The sequence below is a fragment of the Blennius ocellaris genome (genome assembly GCF_963422515.1).
Source record: "Blennius ocellaris genome assembly, chromosome: 8".
Classification (NCBI taxonomy): Eukaryota; Metazoa; Chordata; class Actinopteri; order Blenniiformes; family Blenniidae; genus Blennius; species Blennius ocellaris.
In genome coordinates this window covers 29,898,152-29,918,148 of record NC_137657.1, presented here as the reverse complement: position 1 = coordinate 29,918,148, position 19,997 = coordinate 29,898,152, and the positions used below count along the sequence as shown (strand labels likewise).

At 51.0% G+C, this 19,997-nt stretch overlaps 2 protein-coding genes across 4 annotated transcripts; one reads left to right on the top strand and one right to left on the bottom strand.

Moving 5' to 3' along the window:
* Positions 1-8,549: 8,549 nt before the first annotated feature.
* Positions 8,550-15,383, bottom strand: fbl (fibrillarin). 3 transcript variants are annotated; one of them, XR_013936750.1, is made up of 10 exons: positions 14,449-14,603; positions 13,578-13,703; positions 12,929-13,057; positions 11,662-11,756; positions 11,374-11,544; positions 11,153-11,285; positions 10,314-10,426; positions 9,354-9,499; positions 8,779-8,989; positions 8,550-8,748 (listed from the first exon to the last, which is right to left on the bottom strand). XR_013936750.1 is itself a non-coding variant. In XM_080501586.1 (10 exons), the coding sequence occupies exons 2-10, from the start codon at positions 14,456-14,458 to the stop codon at positions 8,965-8,967; spliced, it is 948 nt and encodes a 315-aa protein (XP_080357712.1). In that variant the 5' UTR covers positions 14,459-14,503; positions 15,244-15,383; the 3' UTR covers positions 8,550-8,964. The 3 variants fall into 3 exon arrangements, 2 of the variants coding, with proteins under 2 accessions (XP_080357712.1, XP_080357711.1); XM_080501586.1 differs by adding an exon at positions 15,244-15,383 and having other exon boundaries at positions 8,550-8,989; positions 14,449-14,503; XM_080501585.1 differs by having other exon boundaries at positions 8,550-8,989.
* Positions 15,359-19,496, top strand: LOC308134009 (pituitary tumor-transforming gene 1 protein-interacting protein). Its single transcript, XM_080501595.1, has 7 exons — positions 15,359-15,493; positions 15,577-15,623; positions 16,378-16,486; positions 16,986-17,091; positions 17,927-17,989; positions 18,708-18,754; positions 19,010-19,496. Exons 1-7 carry the CDS (start codon positions 15,409-15,411, stop codon positions 19,057-19,059), a joined length of 507 nt encoding a protein of 168 aa, XP_080357721.1. The 5' UTR covers positions 15,359-15,408; the 3' UTR covers positions 19,060-19,496.
* Positions 19,497-19,997: the final 501 nt, after the last annotated feature.

The following is a 19,997-nucleotide window of genomic DNA, read 5'->3' as shown; positions in this document are numbered from 1 at the left end:
TGCTGCGACTGCACATCCGCCTGCACATCCGCCTGCACATCCGACTGCACATCCGCCTGCACATCCGCCTGCACACCCGACTGCACATCCGCCTGCACACCACAGCTGCAGTAAATAGTTCGTCTGCACATGTGCAAGTAGATGGACAATAACAACTATGGCAGCGTAGAGTGACATGACTGCTTTATTTACATGATTGCTTGGCAGAACACGTCATGCTGCCTGCTGTGTGTGTGTGTGTGTGTGTGTGTGTGTGTGGGTGGGTGCCTTCTTGTGTGTCTTTGCTATGTTTTTTTTTATATATATCCTCTGGTTTATGTTTACATGACCAGATTGTTCATTGAACTGTTGTATTAAAAAAATGAATAAACATATTTGAAAACAAAACAAAACACAGCATGTAAACAAACACGTTGTCATAAATCAACCAGGGCCGACATCACGAGTCAGGATCTAGTTTTATGGAGGGACTTGGTCATGTGAAGCAGACTCACTTCTTTCCGGTACAGACCAACCCTAACACACAAACAGTCTCCTGACCAATCAGCTCTCTTGGAAAATGACCTGCCTATTATTCCAATGTCCTGATTGGTGGGCCGATGGCCCCGCCCACTCAGAACTCAGAGTGTTTCCAGCCATCTTTTTGACATAATGCAATACATCCTGGTCACGAGGCGTCCAGGTCTGGAACAACGAGGTCAACAACAATGGGCACGTCTGACGTCACTGCAGAAACATGAATCTATGGAGATCAACTAAATAAAGTATTTATGGAGCAAACATCTACTCTGCCATCAGGGAGGAATTCATGTTCCAACACAAAATGCATTGACACAAGGGAAACAGCCTGGAAACAAAGTGGTGGACGATAAGAAGGACGTGAAGAGCAGGGAGGAAGGATAGAGGGACCAGGTGAAGAGCAGGGAGGAAGGATAGAGGGACCAGGTGAAGAGCAGGGAGGAAGGATAGAGGGACCAGGTGAAGAGCAGGGAGGAATCATAGAGGGACAGACACTCTCAAGACCTGGGTCAGGTTGTCCCATGGAGCTCAAGGGTCCCCTACCAGGCCCCCTACCAGGGTCCTCTACCAGGGTCCCCTACCAGGACCCTCTACCAGGGTCCCCCTACCAGGGTCCTCTACCAGGGCTCCTACCAGGGCCTCCTACCAGGGTCCCCTACCAGGGCCCCCTACCAGGGTCCCCTACCAGGGTCTCCTACCAGGGTCCTCTACCAGGGTCCCCTACCAGGGTCCCCTACCAGGGCCCCCTACCAGGGTCCCCTACCAGGGTCCCCCTACCAGGGCCTCCTACCAGGGTCTCCTACCAGGGTCCCCTACCAGGGCCTCCTACCAGGGTCCCCTACCAGGGGTCCCCCTACCAGGGTCCCCTACCAGGGTCTCCTACCAGGGCCCCCTACCAGGGTCCCCTACCAGGGTCTCCTACCAGGGCCCCCCCTACCAGGGTCCCCTACCAGGGTCCCCTACCAGGGTCCCCTACCAGGGCCTCCATCACTATATAAAATATCTACAAAACACTGAAATATAGAGGAAGAAATGTCAAGTCGTGTTCATTTCTCTTGATAAGAAACTTTAACTGAAACAAGAACTAGACATGGAAATATGTGCAAAGACATTTATCCTGCCATCAACAAGCTTTACTTCCACATGCTGTATACATGTGTATACATGTATACACATGTATACATGTATACACATGTATATACATGTATACACATGTATATACATGTATACACATGTATATACATGTATACATGTATACACGTGTATACACATGTATACATGTATATACATGTGTATACATGTATATACATGTATACACATGTATATACATGTATACATGTATATACATGTGTATACATGTGTACACATGTGTATATCTGTATATACATGTATATATATGTATTTATATAGTTTACATCTTGTATTGATTCAGTCATGTACTTTTAAATAACAGAACACATTTGGAGTTTGGTTCCTTCAATATCAGCTGGTCCTACAATTTGTCCTGGTGACTCGTCCCTCTGAAGAGAGGACACCTGTCTTCAGGGGACACCTGCTCTTGGATTGTAGGGCGTCCCTACATCACAGGTTTACTGTAAACTTTGGATTATCTGCTCCTTCTCTAGAAAGAAAAAGAAAAGAACTCCCAGCTATGTTCTCTGAACTATATACATATATACTATATACGTCTGTGATTCTGTGCTCTTTATTTTCTCCCTCCTCTCTCTTCTTCACCTCCTTCCTCTTGAAGTCAAACTGCTCCTGCAGGAGGACGAGCACCACCCTCCACCTCCACCTCCACCTCTCCGTTTGAGCAACATTTCTCTTCCTGGCCTCTGATGCTCTTTCATGTCAAAGGTCTGAACTGCAGCAGCCGGACGATGCCTTCAAGTACATCACGTACATGCTACATGCTACATGCTAACGAGCTCCGGGGGTCACTCAGTAGCAAGGCTACATGCTACACATGATTAAAGTACCACTGATAGTCATTAGCAAGCTGAAACGTGTGTGTGTGTGTGTGTGAAGAAGGTACTTGGGCCTGGACGGCTGGTACTGGGGACAATGTGGGGACAGCTTTACTACAGCAGGACGACTACACACACACACACACACACACACACACACACACACACACACACACACACACACACACACACACACACACACACACACACACACACACACACACACACACACACACACACACACACACACACACACACACACACACACACACACACACACACACACACACACCTCTGTGTGTAGGAATTTCACATACTTTGAAAAACAGATTGCGGGAATTAATGAAATATGTCCAATAGCAGCAATCCTGCAGTGAAATTCCGGTCCTGATCACAGTCGGTGGACTCGGTGGACCACCTGCAGTTTGCACCCTAACCCACCCCCCCCCCCCCCCCCCCCCCCCCCACCCCCATCCAGCCGGGACACCTGGATGACTCCAGACAGACAGAGGGGACGACAGGACCTCAGAGTCCACAACGGTAGAGGTCTCCTGATGGTCCCCTACACCTCCACTGCTACACCTGCACCATCAGGTCTCAGAGGGTCCAGCAGGAGGGGTGGAGGAGGAGGAGGAGGAGCAGGAGGAGGGGGGAGGAGGAGGAAGAAGGAGGAGGAAGAGGAGGAAGAGGAGCAGGAGGAGTAGGAAGAGGAGCAGGAGGAGTAGGAAGAGGAGGAGCAGGAGGAAGAGGAAGAGGAGGAGGAGGAGGAGCAGGAAGAGGAGGAGGAGGAGTAGGAGGAGGAGGAAGAGGAGGAGTTCTCCTTACAGGCAAACAAGAGCAAGGAGCTGATGGTGGATCGACCGAGGAGGAGGAGCAGGAGGAGGAGGGACAACGGTTTTAAACTCCACTGCTCCTCCGTCAGCGAGGATCTCATGTCTCACAACACAACAAAATTTCACCGACTCCCTCTTCTGCTCCTCAGCCTGCAGACGCACAGCTAGCAGGAGGTGCTAACTGCTACAGGAGCCAGCTGGAGGTGCTAACTGCTACAGGAGCCAGCTGGAGGTGCTAACTGCTACAGGAGCCAGCTGGAGGTGCTAACTGCTACAGGAGCTAGCAGGAGGTGCTAACTGCTACAGGAGCCAGCTGGAGGTGCTAACTGCTACAGGAGCCAGCTGGAGGTGCTAACTGCTACAGGAGCTAGCAGGAGGTGCTAACTGCTACAGGAGCCAGCTGGAGGTGCTAACTGCTACAGGAGCTAGCAGGAGGTGCTAACTGCTACAGGAGCCAGCTGGAGGTGCTAACGGCTACAGGAGCCAGCTGGAGGTGCTAACTGCTACAGGAGCCAGCTGGAGGTGCTAACTGCTACAGGAGCCAGCTGAGGTGCTAACTGCTACAGGAGCTAGCAGGAGGTGCTAACTGCTACAGGAGCCAGCTGGAGGTGCTAACTGCTACAGGAGCTAGCAGGAGGTGCTAACTGCTACAGGAGCTAGCAGGAGGTGCTAACTGCTACAGGAGCCAGCTGGAGGTGCTAACGGCTACAGGAGCCAGCTGGAGGTGCTAACGGCTACAGGAGCCAGCTGGAGGTGCTAACGGCTACAGGAGCCAGCTGGAGGTGCTAACTGCTACAGGAGCCAGCTGGAGGTGCTAACTGCTACAGGAGCCAGCTGGAGGTGCTAACTGCTACAGGAGCATGCAGTGTTGCCAGGTCAGACTGACAGTTTCCAGCCAATCACACCTCAGAACCTCCCATTCCAATAACAACCAGCCCAAAGCACCAAGTTGCCAGACACCAGTGCTAAACCTGCAAAATCATAAGACACGTCAAGAAAACAGCCAGAGCTTCATATCTGCATCAAATAACCACAAATAAATGACAGATAACAAAAACAAGAGCGTAGTAACCGTAGAATACACCAACTGTAAAATGAACATGTGACCTCTGACCAGGCCCTGATTGGCTGCAGGTATAAATGTGCACTTTGAAGCCGTGTTGGCATCATATATTGTTATTAACATGACAAATGACCAGTATGACCACCACATGCAAAACATTTAAAACAAAACTAAATCACACACATCTCCTGGCTCACCTGGACCAGGTCTCCTGGCTCACCTGGTTCACCTGGACCAGGTCTCCTGGCTCACCTGGACCAGGTCTCCTGGCTCACCTGGTTCACCTGGACCAGGTCTCCTGGCTCACCTGGCTCACCTGGACCAGGTCTCCTGGCTCACCTGGTTCACCTGGACCAGGTCTCCTGGCTCACCTGGACCAGGTCTCCTGGCTCACCTGGTTCACCTGGACCAGGTCTCCTGGCCGGAGCTTTAGAAGCAGGGCTGCAAATAAGTACTTTAATAATCCATTAACCGAAGAATCGGTTAAAAAACTAAAGAACATTTCAAATTGTAGGACGAGTTGATACTGAAGGAACCAAACACCAAATAGGTTCTGTTGTTTAAAGGAACCTACTGGATCAATACATGTGTATACAATATAAATACATGTATATATAAGATGTATACAATATAAATACATGTATACACATTATGTAAGATGTATACAATATAAATACATGTATACACATGTATGTAAGATGTATACAATATAAATACATGTATACACATGTATGTAAGATGTATACAATATAAATACATGTATACACATGTATGTAAGATGTATACAATATAAATGCATGTATACACATGTATGTAAGATGCACACAGTATAAATATAAACAATATTTAGAGTACTGCAGGTTCATCCTCTGGGACCAGACTGGTAGAATATTGTTTAATAACCTTTAAACTGACACTTCAAAGTGTTTCTTTGTTGTGTCACAGTGTCTGAATATCATTTATCATCTTTAACCCCCGACTGTCCAGGTGGAACCTGTCCAGGTGGAACCCGACAAGCACACACATTCAGGTAGCGTCACGTCTTCTGTGGTCCTGAGGAGACTTCATGGGGTCCTGGTCCACGTCCCTCCGTCCTGCAGCTGGTCTGAACGTCAACCTGTCCACTGATCTTAGAACCTCCATGTCTGCTCAACTAGTCCACTGATCTTAGAACCTCCATGTCTCCATCTTTGTTTCACTTGAAAATCCTGAAACGTTTTAGAACTCCTGTACAGCTTGTAGCATTGTTAGCTAGCAATAAGAGAGGGGGGGTGAGGAGGAGAGATGGAGGGTTGATGAAAGATGGAGGGATGAGGAGGAGAGATGGAGGGTTGATGAAAGATGGAGGGATGATGAGAAGAGATGGAGGGATGAGGAGAGATGGAGGGATGAGGAGGAGAGATGGAGGGTTGATGAAAGATGGAGGGATGATGAGAAGAGATGGAGGGATGATGAAAGATGGAGGGATGATGAGAAGAGATGGAGGGATGAGGAGAGATGGAGGGATGAGGAGGAGAGATGGAGGGTTGATGAAAGATGGAGGGATGATGAGAAGAGATGGAGGGATGATGAAAGATGGAGGGATGAGGAGGAGAGATGGAGGGTTGATTAAAGATGGAGGGATGATGAGAAGAGATGGAGGGTTGATTAAAGATGGAGGGATGATGAGGAGAGATGGAGGGATGAGGAGAGATGGAGGGATGAGGAGAGATGGAGGGATGAGGAGAGATGGAGGGATGAGGAGGAGAGATGGAGGGATGATGAGAAGAGATGGAGGGATGATGAGAAGAGATGGAGGGATGAGGAGGAGAGATGGAGGGATGAGGAGGAGAGATGGAGGGATGATGAGAAGAGATGGAGGGATGAGGAGAGATGGAGGGATGAGGAGGAGAGATGGAGGGATGAGGAGAGATGGAGGGATGAGGAGAGATGGAGGGATGAGGAGGAGTGGCACATGTATGAATGTGTGTTGGGGGGGGGGGGGTCTGCGGTAGGCCCTCTGACCAGCCCCACACCTCCTGGTACTGAGACCAGCAATCCTGCAGGAGCTTCAAGCCCCGACCGGGACCCTGGTGGACCCTGGCGGGCCCCGGTAGCTGGTGCACCGGGCCCCCGGTAGCCCCCGGTAGCCCCCGGTAGCAGATGAGCGGCTGCAGGGTGTCGGTGGCCCCGGTCTCTTCCCCGCAGCGTCCGTCCATCGAGTCACATGATGCGGTGGAAGAGCCGGACTCGAACCAGCGTCCCCGGCTGGAGCAAGGCAGCACCGCCTCGCCTCCCGGGCCCCACCGGGCACCACCTCCTCCCGCCGGACCCCGTCCGTCCGACCGACCGACCGACCCCCCCCCCCGCCGCTACTCACCTCAGGTGGCGAGTCGAACCGGGTCCCGCGGAGCAGCCATGTCCAGAACCCACACGAACCGAGCCCCCCTCCCTCCCTCCCGGGGTCCGCCGTCCCTCCTGGCCGCTGCGGGGCGAAAAGGCGCGCGGGGCGCCGCAGTCCAGTCCCTCTTATTCCCCGGAGCTCCGGCGCGCGGCGGCGGCTGTCGGGACGCCTGACGGCCGGCTAGCCGTGCCTGGAGGGGGGGGGAGGGCAGCGGCCCGCCGGCTCCCCCAACAACACCGCAAACGGAGCCCCGCGAGCGGGGAACTTCATCGACCGCTCCCGCCCGACGACCACCGCGGGGCCGCTTCGGCCGGCGGAGGACGGCGCTGAGCGGCTAGCTGCCTGCTAGCTAGCAGCCCCCCGGCCCGGGAGGGGGGGGGGCGGGGGGGGTGGGGGGGTGGTAACGCGGTCCGCACGGAGGGCAGGCCGGCTACCGAGCCCAGCGACAGGCGCAGGAGGAGCCGCGGGGCGGCAGGCACATTGCTCGGCGGGCTGGAGGCGGCTCCGGGCGGCTCAGCCCCTCCCGGTGCTCATCGCGGGCCGACGGCAGCAGAGGGACGAGCGGCGGGGCTGCAAGCGGCGCGCACTCCCGACACCCAGCGAGGCGGCCCGGCGCGCGCTGGAGACTCTCGCACAAAATGGCCGCCAAAACAAATTCGCTGCATTCGGACGCGCACGCGTTCGCGTCGCCGCGCGAATTAAAGTTCACGCAGAAGTTCGCCGCCGGGGGGGGGGGGGGGGGGGGGGCGGGGACAGGGGGACACTGTCAAACTGGACTCAACGGGACTGAACAAGTTTAGAAGCTCCAGTTTATTAGGATTGTTCAGTGAGAACTAGACCAGAGACAGACCCTGTCCTCAGTGAGAACTAGACCAGAGACAGACCGTCTGTCCTCAGTGAGAACCAGACCAGAGACAGACCGTCTGTCCTCAGTGAGAACCAGACCAGAGACAGTCCGTCTGTCCTCAGTGAGAACCAGACCAGAGACAGACCGTCTGTCCTCAGTGAGAACCAGACCAGAGACAGACCGTCTGTCCTCAGTGAGAACCAGACCAGAGACAGACCGTCTGTCCTCAGTGAGAACCAGACCAGAGACAGACCGTCTGTCCTCAGTGAGAACCAGACCAGAGACAGACCGTCTGTCCTCAGTGAGAACTAGACCAGAGACAGACCGTCTGTCCTCAGTGAGAACCAGACCAGAGACAGACCGTCTGTCCTCAGTGAGAACCAGACCAGAGACAGACCGTCTGTCCTCAGTGAGAACCAGACCAGAGACAGACCGTCTGTCCTCAGTGAGAACCAGACCAGAGACAGACCGTCTGTCCTCAGTGAGAACCAGACCAGACAGACCGTCTGTCCTCAGTGAGAACCAGCCCAGAGACAGACCGTCTGTCCTCAGTGAGAACCAGACCAGAGACAGACCGTCTGTCCTCAGTGAGAACCAGACCAGAGACAGACCGTGTCCTCAGTGAGAACCAGACCAGAGACAGACCGTCTGTCCTCAGTGAGAACCAGACCAGAGACAGACCGTCTGTCCTCAGTGAGAACCAGACCAGAGACAGACCGTCTGTCCTCAGTGAGAACCAGACCAGACAGACCGTCTGTCCTCAGTGAGAACCAGCCCAGAGACAGACCGTCTGTCCTCAGTGAGAACCAGACCAGACAGACCGTCTGTCCTCAGTGAGAACCAGACCAGACAGACCGTCTGTCCTCAGTGAGAACCAGACCAGAGACAGACCGTGTCCTCAGTGAGAACCAGCCCAGAGACAGAGACGGGGTCAGTCTTCAGGTTCCAGTCCTTTATTGTCTCGTAGTAAAAACAGAAGAAAAGCAGCGTTTGTACAGAACTGAAGGAAAACGAGTTTCAGGTCAAACTGGACCAACAAGTTGATGTTTGAGTGACGAGGAGCTGAAGCTGCTTCAGACAGGAGACCATGTGTCCTGGTCCAGGCAGACCGGGACCCTGCTGGGCCCTGCTGGGACCTGCTGGACCCTGCTGGACCCTGCTGGGACCCGGGTCCCGACACACAGTTGGTGACAAATAAAAACAAACATGTCAGACATTCTAAAATGTTGAAGAAAAAAAAAAAGGAGCATCATTGAAGGTTGATAAATGAGAAGAACTTAAAATAAACATGTTGACGAGGTCACATGACGAGGTCACATGACGAGGTCACATGACCACAGGACGTCCAGCCTTCACTTCTTCAGTTTGGGAGCAGGTCTGGAAGAAGAGGGTCAGAGGGTCAGAACTTCTTCAATCACTTGTAATAAACTGAAAGTTTCAATCTGTTGAATCTCATTCTGAGGAAGATCCTCATCAGGTCTCAGGTCTCAGGTCTCCAGGTCTCCAGGTCTCAAGGTCTCCAGGTCTGCTGGTCTCCAGGTCTCCAGGTGGTTCCCATGCAGCTCTGATCCCTTTAGAACTTCTTTTAACAGAACTGAGCTGCAGAACCAGGCAGTCGGACATCATGGAGGACCGGGGGACCAGGGAGACCAGGGGACCAGAGGACCCACAGGCCCAGAGGACCAGGGTCCCGAGGGCCCAGAGGACCAGATCTGAAGCTGCAGGTCGCCCCCCCCCCTACCTGTACACGCCCACCACCACGGCGTGGTCCCTCTCGTAGGGCTCCAGGGTCAGCTGCTCCTGAGGCTTCATGTTCTCCGTGCTCATCTTCTTCACCTCCGAGGCGAAAACGGCCTCTGGCGCCGCGGTGGAGTCGATGCAGTTCGCCTGCAGGACCAGGACCACATTCACACAGTCAGGACCAGGACCACAGTCAGTTACAGGACCAGGACCACAGTCAGTTACAGGATCTAAATCTAAATCCCTGCAGATCCTGACCTTGTTCTGATACCAGAGCTGTTTGCTTTAGCGTTGTTGTTGTTGATTTTATGAGGCTGTAATAAACTACAGTAAAATGAGTAAAGTTGTTTACTCCTGGTTTTCCTCTCTACCCGGAGTACCGGGGACTCCAGACCAGCAGAAGACCAGCGGGATCGTATGAAGACAAAGTTTCACTTTAGAAGTTCCCTGACGACTGATTGACAAAGTAAAAGTCATTAGCTTTACTTTGCAAAGCTGAATTTTGACCACAGAAGTAATTGTGCAGCTGAACAGCGGGTTGCCAGGTTGGCTGACCAGGACCTGCTGGACCTGGAGGGAATACTGGTGAAATATACCCTACATGTGTATCACAGCGTATTATCGTCTCTTTGTTCATGGAAGAAATTCACTTTGATCCCAGAAACATTCAGATCAAAGTGAATCAAAGAGCTGCACCACCTGAACCAGACGTTTATTAACAATATTATCAGTTCACCAGTTTGGTGACCAGCTGCTGTTCAATAAAACTTTATTGGTGTTCGACCTCAACCGATGAACATCTGGAATATTTAGTCCTGCAGCCACACAGACCTCCGTGTACTAGACCAGGACTGGACCCAGCTGTGGTCCTTCAGCCCAGCAGGGGACACCCAGAACACCCAGAACAGACTCAGAACACCTAGAACAGACAGAACCGACGGAACCGACAGAAGCAGCCCACCTTGATGGAGATGACGAAGTGACCTCCGTTCTTCAGGAAGTTGTGAGCGTTCAGAGCAACGATCCTCGTTTGGTCCGGCTGAGCAACGTCAGCAAAGATCACGTCGACCATCCCTGTAGACACAAACCAGGTAGAACCTGAGAAGCTCCGTCACCATGACGACAGGAAACTTCGTGACCTTTGAGCCACGACATGAAGTGTCCCGAGGAAACATGGCGAGCAGCAACATGTGATGCAATTTAGCTAAAGTGTCCTAATTCAGTTGTTTGGAGGAGGAGGAGGAAGAGGAGGAAGAGGAGGAAGAGGAAGAGGAAGAGGAAGAGGAGAATTTGGCTGCGGCCATCTTGAGACGCCCAGTTTAGCGAAAGGAGCTTTAGTAAGCATTTGTTAGCATCTACTGCTAGCATCCAACAGCGAAAGTAAAGAGGTCAAAGGTCGCAGCTGCAGCCGTGATCACATGACGTTCTGCTGCTCCGAGTCCGACTGAGGAGGTTCTGAGGGACGGCGCTGTAACTTCATGTGATCCACGTTCTGCCGCTGTGTGGACCCGAACCCACTAATCCTTAACTAATCCTTAACTAATGATCAACTAATCATTAATCAATCATTAGAGGCCCGAGACCCGGCTATTGTTCTAATACAGAACCTGAAGGTTTAATGTGATTTAAACTAATTAAAGCATCAGAAAGTCGCATCTCTGAAGATAAACAAGTTTCTCTTTGAAGAGTCTATTGGATGTTTGACAGGATTTAGCATCACGGCTGAACTCAGGTCAGTGGTTCTTCAGCGTGGCGGCCACAGACCAGCGTGTTGCTAGCATGTTTGCTAGCAGTACGTACCGACCAACATGCGGTACTTGTGAGGGTGACGGGCGTCTTCGATGATGGGGATGATGTTGGTGCGTTTCTTAGCCACGTTGAGGAGATCCCGTCCAGACCGGTGGGAGAACTCCACCGCGTAGACCAGACCCTCCTGCACACACACACTGCATGAAGACAGACAGACAGACAGACAGACAGACAGACAGACAGACAGACAGACAGACGTCTCCAAGACTTACTGGACCAACGATGTCGGACACGTGGGACACGGTGGTCCCCGACGCCGCCCCCAGGTACATGACCTTGGCACCGGGCTTGATGTGGATCTGGTCCACGCCTCCCAAGATGGCCGCCGCCAGTTTGGAGCGGAACGGGTTCCAGGCTCGGTACTCGATCTTCGTCTCTCCTTCCTGAAGAAGACGGACAGAAGACGTGGTGTCAGCAGCTCCTGGACATGGACTTCAGTGAGAACCGAGAGGTTCCACACACCCCCCCTCTGGTCTGGTTGGACCCCCTAGACCCCCTACCTCCACACTGAGCCTCTTCTCTCCGTACACCGACTCGCCCACCACCATGTTCTTGGTGACCAGAGCGTCTTCCTTCCCTCTGCAGATGAACACTCCTGGAACACGGAGAACATTTCATGTTGGTTCATCCTGGAGGAACGATCATTTCTCCTGCTGGTCCTTGACCTCCTGCAGCCGACGGCCAATCAACCGCCTCCATGGTCAGGACTCCCTTCATGGTGCAGAACGCTTTGATCCCAGAGCAGCGTTCTAGCGCAGAACACTGATCAAAGAGCAGCGTTCTAGCGCAGAACACTGATCAAAGAGCAGCGTTCTAGCGCAGAACACTGATCAAAGAGCAGCGTTCTAGCGCAGAACACTGATCAAAGAGCAGCGTTCTAGCGCAGAACACTGATCAAAGAGCAGCGTTCTAGCGCAGAACACTGATCAAAGAGCAGCGTTCTAGCGCAGAACACTGATCAAAGAGCAGCGTTCTAGCGCAGAACACTGATCAAAGAGCAGCGTTCTAGCGCAGAACACTGATCAAAGAGCAGCGTTCTAGCGCAGAACACTGATCAAAGAGCAGCGTTCTAGCGCAGAACACTGATCAAAGAGCAGCGTTCTAGCGCAGAACACTGATCAAAGAGCAGCGTTCTAGCGCAGAACGCCACTGTCAACCGTTCAGTTTCTACAGATTTTACTAAACTGCAGTTTTAACAGATTTTCTTCGACTTAAACATTTTAAATCATTAAACTAAAGAACATTAAACCTCATCTCAGTATTTTTCACACAATAAATCCAGAACCTCATTCAGAAGAAGAACTAGAACATGAAGCTGCAGGTCGTCTCACTTTGTTCTAAACCTTGTAGGCATTTTGGTTCAGCTCACTTTTTTTTATTTACAAATAAAGATAATTAAACAAAGTAATGATTTATATTTATATTCTATTCATAATAATAATAATAATAATAATGATAAAAATAATGTAATAAAAATGATAATAATAATGATGATAAAAATAATAATGTAATAATAATAATGATAATAATGATGATAATACTAATAATGATGATAATACTAATAATAATAACGATAATACTAATAATACTCATAATAATAATATCTGTACTAAATATTGAACAGTATAGTTTGTCAGATCTGTGCTCCAACCCGGGTTAACAGCTCCAGGCTGTTCATAACCTCTGACCTGCAGGGTGGAGGAGGGTGGAGAGGCTGCCTCTCCCTCCTCCACCCAGCAGGGTGGAGGTGCGTCTCCTGGTCCTCACCTTCATGTCTGTGCGGCTCGATCACCACCTTCCTCCCGGCTCCGAAGCCCCCCCGGCCTCCTCTTCCTCGCGGGGCTCCTCTTCCTCCTCCTCGTCCCCGGAAGCCTCCTTCAGGGGACCTGAAGCCGCCTGAGAGACAAGCTGTGGTGAGGACATGTCCACCGTCCCTCACCTGGTTCTGGCCTCTTAATGACTTGACTCTGCACTACACATGAAACCCTGTGATGTAGGGACGCCCTACAATCCAAGGACACGTGTCCCTCTTCAGAGGGACAAGTCACGAGGACAAATTGTCCCCCGGTACAGATTGCCCCCCCAGTGCAGACAGTCCCCTTGGTTCAGGATGTCCCCCCAGTACGGGGTGTCCCCCCCGGTGCAGACAGTCCCCTTGGTTCAGGATGTCCCCCTGGTGCAGGATGTCCCCCTGGTGCAGGATGTCCCCCAGTACAGGGTGTCCCCCAGTACAGGGTGTCCCCCAGTACAGATTGCCCCCCCCGGTGCAGACAGTCCCCTTGGTTCAGGATGTCCCCCCAGTACAGGATGTCCCCCTCAGAGGTCCTACTGTACACACGTCCGCTTTAAAGCTCAACACAGACCGTCCAGGTAAAAGTGTCCCGCCGGTTGACTTCCTGAATGGGGCGCCACTCACCTCTTCCTCCTCTGAACCCTCCTCTTCCTCGGTCTCCAAAGCCGCCTCGGTCTCCAAAGCCGCCTCTTCCTCGTCCTCCAAAGCCTCCTCTTCCTCGTCCTCCTCGGTCGCCACGGGGACTGAAACCTTCAACAGGAAGACGGCCACCATCTTTAACCCTTCACATCCTGATGGAGGAGAAGCCCCGCCCCTTCACATCCTGATGGAGGAGAAGCCCCGCCCCCTTACATCCTGATGGAGGAGAAGCCCCGCCCCTTATAATTCCTGATAGAGGAGAAGCCCCGCCCCTTCACATCCTGAAAAGTTTGAGCTCAGTTTGAACTCGCAGCTCCTCAATAACTAATCAATGGGTTCCGTCACGTGTTTCTATTGAATAATTCGATTTGATTCCGTCTTCACGAGGACGAGCGTCTTAATGTCCCACACCGTCGTGAAGCAGAGATTTGAGTTCCACGGATGATCGAGGTCAATAATGAGCCGGTTTATTGTGATGAAACATTTACTTTAAAAGTTTCGTCCGATAAGAACTGAACATTTCACCTAAATATCTGAGTTTGTTCTGATTGTAGGAAAGACTGAAGACTTAAACGGCGGTTCTGTGGTGAAAAACGGAATTCCGTGTTTCTAGACGACCCGAGTTGTGTTCAGAGTTTTTCTTGTTAAATCTTCAAACACGAGATGAAACCAAACTTCTGTACAAACAAAGAGTCGTTCAGAGAAACAAGCTGGACTTGAAGACTCTGTGGACTTTCTAGAGTTCCTGGAGCCTCCGTCCCCCCACATGGACCCCCATCAGCGCCACACTGAACAAACACTGATTAAAGCGGTTCTCTGGCGTCCTGGACGCGGTTCTGGTTCTGGTTCTGGTTACCTGGCCTCATGGCGGGTCTGGAGCTCCGGGTCCGGGTCTGGGTCCGGGTCTGGGTCTAGAGAAGATAAACGAGGAGAAGAAGGAGTCTGGACCTGATGGTGCTCGCTGCTCACACGTGCTGCCGGAGTGTGCTGCTTCCTGTTTGTCTCCTGCTGCTGCTGCTGCTGCCGCTGCAGCGCCCCCTGGCGCCCCGGGGGGGGGGGGGGGGGGATTGTAACGTGTGAATACTGTTGGTACTGTCGCTTTAAGGGACACCGGCGCAAGGCATTGTGGGATGCGCTGTTGTCCGTGTGTCTAGTGTGGACAGGTGGACAGGTGGAGGCGGCAGGTCAGGAGGAGCTGCTGCACGTCTGCCACAAGTCCCAGGAGCTCAGGGGAACACGTTACACACGTTACATCGACTCGCCGTTACACACGTTACATCGACTCGCCGTTACACACGTTACATCGACTCACCGTTACATCGACTCACCGTTACATCGACTCACCGTTACACACGTTACATCGACTCTCCGTTACACACGTGCAGGATAAAGTCTGGCTTTATCTCAGGCTGCAGTACATAGAAACATCCAGCAGAGGTCACTGTGTGTCTGTATTTCATCTCCTTCCCTCTTTCTCTCCCCTCTCTCTCCCCCCTCTCTCTCCCTCTCTCTCCCTCTCTCTCTCTCTCTCTCTCTCTCTCCCCCCCTCTCTCTCTCTCTCTCTCTCCCTCTCTCTCTCTCTCCCTCTCTCTCTCTCTCTCTCTCTCTCCCCCCCTCTCTCTCTCTCTCTCTCTCCTCACAGCGCCCCCACCTGGTGAGACGTGGAACCCGGATGTAGACGTCAGGAAGGTGTCGCAGTGACGTCGAGGTGTTTTGCGGGACGTCCAGCGAGTTTCAGACACTTTGACGCTCTTTTCTTTCTTTCTTTCTTTCTTTCTTTCTTTCTTTTCTTCTTCCCTCCACTTCCGGCGGCAGGATGTCGGCGGGCCTCCGCAGCGCGCTGCTGAGCGCGAGCCTGGTGAGCCTCGCGCTCAGCCAGTCGTCTGCTCCACCTTCTGACCGTGAGTTAACCTGTTAACCGGTTAACCGTTAGTTAACAACTTGTGAGCCTCACGGTCAACAACTGACACGACGTGTGTTTCAGTCTGTTCTGCCTTCAACACCTGTGACACCTGTGTGACCCGCGCTCAGGTGAGCTCCTCCTCCTCTCCTCCTCTTCCTCCTCCTCCTCCTCTCTTCCTCATCTCCTCCTCTTCCTCCTCTCCTCCTCTCCTCTCCTCCTCATCACCTCCTCTCCTCCTCTCCTCCTCTCCTCTCCTCCTCTTCCTCCTCTCCTCCTCATCACCTCCTCATCTCCTCTCCTCTCCTCCTCCTCATCACCTCCTCTCCTCCTCTCCTCTCCTCCTCATCACCTCCTCTCCTCCTCTTCCTCCTCTCCTCCTCTCCTCTCCTCCTCTCCTCTCCTCCTCTTCCTCCTCTCCTCCTCATCACCTCCTCTTCCTCCTCTCCTCTCCTCCTCTCCCTCCTCTTCCTCCTCTCCTCTCCTCCTCTCCCTCCTCTCCTCCTCTCCTCTCCTCCTCATCTCCTCCTCTTCCTCCTCTCCTCCTCTCCTCTCCTCCTCATCACCTCCTCTCCCTCCTCTCCTCTCCTCCTCATCACCTCCTCTCCTCCTCTTCCTCCTCTCCTCTCCTCCTCATCACCTCCTCTCCTCCTCTTCCTCCTCTCCTCCTCTCCTCTCCTCCTCATCACCTCCTCTCCTCCTCTTCCTCATCTCCACCTCTCCTCATCTCCACCTCTCCTCCTCCTCTCCTCTCCTCCTCATCTCACCTCCTCCTCACTGGCAGCTCATTACTTCTTTGAGCTAAAACTGTAAAAACATAATTGAACAAACAGGAAGTGTTTGTTAACCAGTAACCAGTAACCAGTCCCCCCCCCCCCCCCCCAGTGTCTGTGGTGTGTTACCTCCAGTAACTGCTCCAGCTACCCGGTTCGCTGGCTGTTGCCCCCGGCGACGCTCTGCCCCCTGTTTGAGGCCCGCTGGGGGGTCTGCTGGAGTGAGTGACCCCCGACCCCCCCTAGAATATATTCATATTAATCAATGTTATTATAATATGCTCATATTAATCAATGTTATTATAATATGCTCATATTAATCAATGTTATTATATTATAATATGTTCATTTGGGTCAGACAGACAATATTCATAGATGAAAGTATTAAATCTTTATAGATTTAAAGGAAACTTGATGGATTAAAAGACTAAAAAGATACAAAACAAAGAATCAGTTTGACTTTAAATGAGATCGTTTTTTCTTTAAATCTAAAAATATCAAGAAACGTAAAGTTCTGAGTTCTTTGTGTTTTTCAGATTTAACCGTTCAGGTCTTTGATCTTTGTGTGTGTGTGTGTGTGTGTGTGTGTGTGTGTGTGTGTGTGTGTGTGTGTGTGTGTGTGTGTGTGTGTGTGTGTGTGTGTGTGTGTGTGTGTGTGTGTGTGTGTGTGTGTGTGTGTGTGTGTGTGTATGTGTGTGTGTGTGTGTGTGTGTGTGTCAGTGTCCCTGCAGGTCGTCCTCGTCCTCCTGGCCGTCGTCTGTGTCTCCGTCCTCGTCAGTGTCGTGGTCTGTTGTTGCTGCTGCTGCAGGAAGACGAGTTCGTCTCCGTGAGTCCAACTGTCCCTTTGTCCTCTGAGAAGACGAGTCTCGTCACCATGCTGGGTGGAGGAATCAGTGGGTGGAGGAACCGTCTCATGTTTACAGACAGGGTGGAGGACTCGTCTCATGTTTACAGACAGTGGGTGGAGGAACCATCTCATGTTTACAGACAGTGGGTGGAGTAGCCGTCTCATGTTTACAGACAGGGTGGAGGAATCGTCTCATGTTTACAGACAGGGTGGAGGAACCATCTCATGTTTACAGACAGGGTGGAGGAACCGTCTCATGATTACAGACAGGGTAGAGGACTCGTCTCATGTTTACAGACAGTGGGTGGAGGAACCGTCTCATGTTTACAGACAGTGGGTGGAGGAACCGTCTCATGTTTACAGACAGTGGGTGGAGTAACCGTCTCATGTTTACAGACAGGGTGGAGGAACCATCTCATGTTTACAGACAGAGTGGAGGACTCGTCTAATGTTTACAGACAGTGGGTGGAGGAACCGTCTCATGTTTACAGACAGGGTGGAGGAACCGTCTCATGTTTACAGACAGTGGGTGGAGTAACAGTCTCATGTTTACAGACAGGGTGGAGGAATCGTCTCATGTTTACAGACAGGGTGGAGGACTCGTCTCATGTTTACAGACAGTGGGTGGAGGAATCGTGGATAGACGGTGTAACAGACGACAAGTTTGGCTTCAGGCCAAATGTTTTATGACTGGAGGCTCAACGTTACACCCCCCCCGTTACACCACCCTCCCCCTCCACCCTCCATCCTGTGTTCTCACCTGTTGTTTGTTTTCTAAAATGATGTGAAAAGTGATTTTGTTTATGTTTTGCAGTCGTCATGGAGACGAGAGTTTCACCAGGAGGAGGGAGGAGATCAGACAGCGTGCTGAGGAGAGGTGTGTGTGTGTGTGTGTGTGTGTGTGTGTGTGTGTGTGTGTGTGTGTGTGTGTGTGTGTGTGTGTGTGTGTGTGTGTGTGTGTGTGTGTGTGTGTGTGTGTGTGTGTGTGTGTGTGTGTGTGTGTGTGTGTGTGTGTGAATAGTAACTAAGTTAGATTACTGGTTAATGGTTAGTGTTCATGTCAACACGTTAATCCCACGTCTGAGATGTAACGTTACTTTAACCTCCACCTCTTCTTCTTTAACCTCCACCTCTTCTTCTTTGATCTCCACCTCTTCTTCTTTGATCTCCACCTCTTCTTCTTTGATCTCCACCTCTTCTTTAACATGTAAACAGAACTTCCTCACAGACAAGGTCCAGACAGACAGGAAGTTACTTTCAAAATAAAACAAGTACTAAACACACCAGTGTTTTTGTGCTTTGTGAGGGAACCAGACCAAAACCAGACTAGAACCAGACCAGAACCAGATCAGAACCAGATCAGAACCAGATCAGAACCAGATCAGAACCAGACCAGAACCAGATCAGAACCAGACTAGAACCAGACTAGAACCAGACCAGAACCAGACCAGAACCAGATCAGAACAAGATCAGAACCAGACTAGAACCAGACTAGAACCAGACCAGGACCAGATCAGAACCAGACCAGAACCAAAACCAGAGTCACTGACCTGAACCCACAAGAATCTTCACTTCTTCTTCTTCCTCTCTTTCAGGAAAGTGGAACGAAAAGCTCGACATGATGAGATCCGCAAGAAGTATGGTACGTGTGTGGTACGGTATGGTACTGTACGGTATGGTACGTGTGTGGTATGGTATGGTACTGTACGGTATGGTATTGTACGGTACTGTATGTTGTGGTACGGTACTGTACAGTATGGTATTGTACGTACTGTACGTTGTGGTACGGTACTGTACGTTGTGGTGCGTTATGGTACTGTACAGTAAGGTGTGGTACTGTACTGTGTGGTACGGTGTAGTACAGTATGGTATGGTATGGTCCTCTCTGTCTCTGCAGGGCTACTGGGAGACACTGACCATCCGTACAGCAAGTTTGAAAACGACTGAAGTTTGTTGGACGACGTCTTCGAGGTCAAAACGTCTCATCTCCTCTCATCCTCTCATCTCCTCTCATCTTCTCTCATCCTCTCATCTTCTCTCATCCTCTCATCTTCTCTCATCCTCTCATCCTCTCATCTTCTCTCATCTTGCAGTGAAAATGTTCTTCACAAACTACGAGTAGTTTCGAGCCACTGAGATCAATTACTTCACTCAAGTCTCTGCAAGACATTGTCCATGTCTCCAGGACGTCCTCTTATCTCTGCAGGACGTCCTCTGTGTCTCTGCAGGATGTCCTCTTGTCTCTCAGGACGTCCTCTGTGTCCTCAGTGAGGAGGATGAAGCTTCTTTTTAAATCTTCATCTTCCTGTTCTACTTTGATTTTTGTACTTGATGAGTTGAAAAAGTCTTGATGGAAGAATAAATGTGTGATTTTGTCTCTTAAAGTGTCTCGTGGTTTGTGTCTCTGCAGGACGTCCTCTTGTCTCCAGCTGAACATAGAGTAACTCCTGTAGGTCTGACCTGAGGACAGTTCAGGACTCGTCCTCAGGATTGAGCTCTTTTTATCAACAGACACATTTTCTTCTCTGATTCATTGGAGTTTAATGTTTTTCTAACAGTTTGTCTGTTTTGGACTTTTCTATCAAAATATTCTTGTGGAAACGTTTTTCTCTCAAATTTGCAGGAAAACAAGACTTGGTGTTACTGATTTCTTTACCTTTAATCTTTATTACACAATTTAAAAATATTGTTTTGAGTGTCTGGACTGTTAAAAATGTTCTTGTGTGGAAATTCTGCACTAAAAGCTTTTGCATGGAACTTCATTGCAGCTTTGTTTCTATTGTGTATTTATATATATATATATATATATATATATGTTATATTAAGTGTTGCATGAATAACATCAAAGTAGTTTTATACACGGTCAACAGTGACGTCACTGACAG